The 4,797-nt window shown below is 39.8% G+C and overlaps 1 protein-coding gene across 1 annotated transcript in view; it reads left to right on the top strand.

Annotated features, from left to right (window-relative positions):
- Positions 1 to 2,211: 2,211 nt before the first annotated feature.
- Positions 2,212 to 4,797, top strand: part of LOC107678418 (BTB/POZ domain-containing protein 16) — a 16,648-nt gene continuing 14,062 nt past the window's right edge. Inside the window, 4 exon segments of the mRNA XM_016473669.1 lie at positions 2,212 to 2,339; positions 4,115 to 4,166; positions 4,264 to 4,318; positions 4,321 to 4,410. Coding sequence (XP_016329155.1) covers positions 2,212 to 2,339; positions 4,115 to 4,166; positions 4,264 to 4,318; positions 4,321 to 4,410 — 325 coding nt within the window.

The following is a 4,797-nucleotide window of genomic DNA, read 5'->3' as shown; positions in this document are numbered from 1 at the left end:
TCTGAGAGATAAGACTCAAACCACTGGAGTGCAGTTCCTGAGATGCCCTTTGCCAATAGGGTTGAGAGGAGGATCTGGTGGTTAACCATATCAAAAGCAGCGGACAGATCCAGCAAGATAAATATTGAAGATTTGGAAGCTGCTCTTGCTAGTCTTAGGGCTTCAACAACCGAGAGCAAGGCAGTCTCGGTTGAGTGTCCACTTCTGAAGCCAGACTGGTTGCAGTCCAGGAGGTTTTTCTGTGTGAGAGAGTCAGAGACTTGGTTAAACACAACTCGTTGAAGTGTTTTTGCAATGAAAGGAAGAAGGGATACCGGTCTGTAGTTCTCTAAAAGAGCTGGATTAAAAGTGGGTTTCTTAAGAAGTGGGGCCTGTTTAAATGCTGAGGGAAAAACACCAGTGTGAAGGGATGTGTTAATGATGTGAGTGAGTGCAGGTACAACTGCAGGAGAAATGGTTTGAAGGAGATGTGATGGAATAGGATCAAGCGGACAAGTAGTAGGATGATTGGAAAGGATGAGTTTGGAGATTTCTGATTCAGAGAGTGGAGAGAAGGACTGAACGAGTGAATTTTTGCTGGTAAGATGTGTTTGACAGTTTGTGGTGTGGAGAATTGTGTATTGATGGTTGTAATTTTATTAATGAAGAATGTGGCAAAGTCATCAGCTGTTAGAGTTGATGCATGAGGGGGAGGAGGAGGACAAAGGAGGGAGGAAAATGTTTTAAAGAGCATGCGAAAGTTAGACGAATTGTTCATTTTGTTGTGATAATATGTCCTTTTAGCAGTGGAGACATTAGCAGAGAAGGAAGAGAGTATTTAGTGGCCGATACACATTCATGTCAGTAGTATTTTTTTATTTGCGCAATATCCTTTCTGCAGCCCTGAGCTTAGAACGATGCTCGCGGAGAACATCAGATAGCCAAGGGGCAGAAGGGGGTTGTACAGGCTGGCCTGGAAGATAGGGGGCAGACAGTGTCTAAACAAGATGTAAGAGTGGAGCAGAGAGTGTCAGTAGCACTGTGGGTATCAAGTGATGAGAACTGCGAAGATGAAACAACATGTCCTGCAACCAATACGCCCACATAGGTTGTTTGTCCAAATCCCTGAAATACGACCCATCAGAGCATATTCTACAATTGCGCCCCTATCGGCAACAGGACACTTCCATATTAATGCTTTGTACTCTTTTATCTGCACCATAATTCTGGTTTCGTATAGCTCAGTTGGTAGAGCATTGCGTTATAACAATATGCAATCATGTGATCATGGGTTTGATTTCAGAGAACGCACGTGCTCATAATAAGTATATGCACCGTAAATCACAATTTTGCATGATTTCTGTGAGGGTAGGTTTAGGGGCGGGGTTAGGTGTGGTCATTCGTACGAATTTGTATGAATTAGCCACCTAGTAAAATATGTACAGATTGCCGTGAGATCGGGTTGGACCATGTAAAAAGTCCACAAACTGCATTTAAATAAACACGCATTTTGATTGGTAATGACAGTCATACGTCATTTCATGACGACAAACGCAACACGACACTGTCATTATTTTTACGCCTGCTAGAGGGCACTAAACTTTAAAACGTAAATATAGGTCATAATAAGGTGCTTGCACAAACGACCTATTGGGTCGTTTTTTGTTGGAGGACAGTCTGAGATGAAACCATAGCACATAGCCGAGAGTGTGAGAGTGAGCATAGGTTATGTCAAAAGATGACATGAGGAGGGTGTTGTGTCAGGAACCATGTTGAGGTTAAGAGTGAGGAGGAAGTGATCCGAAGTGTGCAGTGGAGTAACCAGCACATGATCAGTGTAGCAGTGTCGTGTGTAAATAAGGTCCAGTTGGTTGCCTGATTTGTGAGTAGCCGTAGTTAACACTCACTTGAGATCAAAAGAGACAAGCAGAGTGTGGAAGTCTGCAGCCTGAGGTTTATCTAGGTGGACGTTAAGGAGTTTTATTTTAGGTTTTGATGTCCTTAAGAATATATATTTGCGGTAAAAGTACCAAAAACCATCTAAATATATTTTTACAGATCCTTTCTCAGGAGCTCTGCTTTGAACAGGTCGATTTTGGCCTGTCTAATTAATATTCATGAGCCTCTCTTCTGATTGGCACAGCCAGGCCAACCACAGGTAACTAGGTATGCTGTAGCCTGCTATGGCAAATAGAAAAATAGAAACACCTGTAAATAGAAACACCTGTAATGATGGCCACTGCTGAGGGAAATGTTTTCCGGCCTTACGTGTTTGAGCCGGACTCAGACCCCGAATCGGCGATGACAGGTGACAACCAACCACCTCATCAAATGCGCTTAGAACAGGATGTTTCAAAATGGCAATTCATTTTAATTATTTTTTTCAAAAACCGAATGCAGTAATCTACGTAACTATTGCTTTCCAACTGATTCAACACGTCAGCATCAAGTTAGCAACACGTTAGCATTGCATAACCGTTTACAAACTATAATTTCAGATTATGCTGGCTCCATAATGTAACATAAAATATGTGAGAAGTTTACTTACGGGTGGCAGACATTACATAATGCCTGTTATTACAGTACATACAATTTCACTTACGACATAAACAGAGTAAGGAGAGATGACTGAGGACGATGGCGAATTGCAGATCCTGAGCACCTCTGACAAACATCTAATCTTGTAAAATGTGTGGTAAGTACTGCCGCTCCATAAACAAAGTACATGCGATCGCGAACCTCGAAAGTGAAAGTGAAACTAAAATCGTGCATTCAACAGTAGTTTCAATGCCAGGCATAATAGTGGCTCCCTGCCTGATGCCTGCAATTTAAACAGTAGAATTACCCAATGATATAACTGCGAGAGAAAATATTGAAATACATATTTTCCACGTGAAGTCTATCAGCCATCGGCAATGGACGATGGCATCGTCTATTGGCCCAACCCTAGTTCGGAAGCCTGTGCAATGATGTAGTGTTCTGACATCCATCGACTGAACAGCGTTTTCTTGACATGTTTCCATGTTGTTGTTGTTCAGCAATGGCATGGACGCCATGTTGTCTGGGGGTTTGGCAAAAGGAGAGTGGGACTGTGTGCAGTGCGCCCCCCTCACTCATGCCCCCTCAAAATTAATGAAAGCATGACGCCCCTGACTGTTACCAATCAAATGAAATAAGTATCAACAAAATGTTTCTTTACAAAGGTGGCACAGATTCTGCATCTGAAGTGGCATTTAGATGCATTAACACAGATTGTTTTCAGGACATGCAGGACATGAATGCATTTAACCTGCAAGTACAAATGCATTAATAATGTTTTGAAATTTTAAAACAAAAAGTTTAATACTAATTTTTGAAATGGTTTGGGGAAAAAGGGGAAAATATACTTTAAATATAAACCTAAAATCGGCAGTAGGTGGCGGCAAATTACTGCATGAGTGAGTCATTGAGTCATTCATTCAACCGATTTGTTCAAACTGTTGATTGATTCAGTAACAAAACACCGTTGTGTGTTGCTCAGAGACGTAAAACAGTTCCGATGTGGCTTTGTTTGAAACTATTTTCGTTGACGAAATAGAGCAAAAACAGGAACTTGTGTCTAAAATGTAAATCAGTTAGTATTAACATTGTTTATTGGACTGTTTTATAAAATCAGTATCACATTTCCAATCGTGCTGATATTTGGAGAAAAAAACTGTACTTTTCGTGTGATATTAACTATATCAGATGATATAAATATAAAAGTCATATGGGCGCATTGTTGCCTCTATATCTTGAATTTTTGGGGAAATTCTAAATGTATTTTAATAGACTAAATCGCACAGTGAAAGCGTGAACTCTAATAAATGTGCTTGCACACAGTTGTCTAACCTAACCTATCTCCTATTTTAAGCGTGCACTCTGGGTGTTTTTTTTGTTTAGTTTTTTTTTGCAATATACTCGTTAATGTCAAATATTATAGTAGACGATATATATTGCACGCCCCTTTTCTGTTAACAGTAAAAAAAAATATATATACATTTTTTTTTTTTCCTGTGATGCGAAGCTGAATTGTGGGCATCATTACTTACTTAGTTTGAGGTATTGTGTGTGAAAACCTTTATTAGGCTACTCATTCAGTGCTTTTGTTTTTCAGGTCGATGTGGTTTATAACCTCCCACAATTCACAACAAAACTCTACAAGAAGTGTAAGTTTAAATCAAATTCATGACTCTGTACCAAATGTATTTATTTCCATTTGCAATATTTAGCACATACTGTACTGTTATTCTGTGCTTCTAACAGGTGTCAGCTCACTCACTATGTCAGCGCACACAAGCTGGGCACACTAACCGGTGGCAGCTGCTTTAGGCAGCGACCTGTTGGGTCAGGCACAGGTTCAGAGGGCAGAGGAGTTTGGCAATAAATCAGCAGACAGAAAAATTCTATCAGGTGATCTTTATGGTCTGGAATATTGAAGTTCCAGAAAAACTGTCTTGAAAAAACCTGGCACACATAAAAAAATAACTCAAAAATTAAAATTTTGTAATCATTTACTCACCCTCAAGTTGTTACAAACCTGTATGAATTTCTTTCAGCTTTTGAACACAAAAGAAGATATTTTGAAGTTGATGTTGGTAACCAAACAGTTGACGGTAGCCATTGTCTTCCATAGTATGAAAAAAAAATTCTATGGAAGTCAATGGCTACTTTTATCTGTTTGGTTACCCACATTCTTTAAAGGGGGCTTAACACACAGTTTCACCCAATCTCATGTTAATCTTTAGTACCTATAGAGTAGTACTGCATCCTTCATATCTCCAAAAAGCCTTTAGTTTT

This window comes from Sinocyclocheilus anshuiensis, unplaced genomic scaffold, assembly GCF_001515605.1.
Source record: "Sinocyclocheilus anshuiensis isolate Anshui unplaced genomic scaffold, SAMN03320099.WGS_v1.1 scaffold1034, whole genome shotgun sequence".
NCBI lineage: Eukaryota > Metazoa > Chordata > Actinopteri > Cypriniformes > Cyprinidae > Sinocyclocheilus > Sinocyclocheilus anshuiensis.
This window is presented reverse-complemented; position numbering and strand designations above follow the sequence as displayed.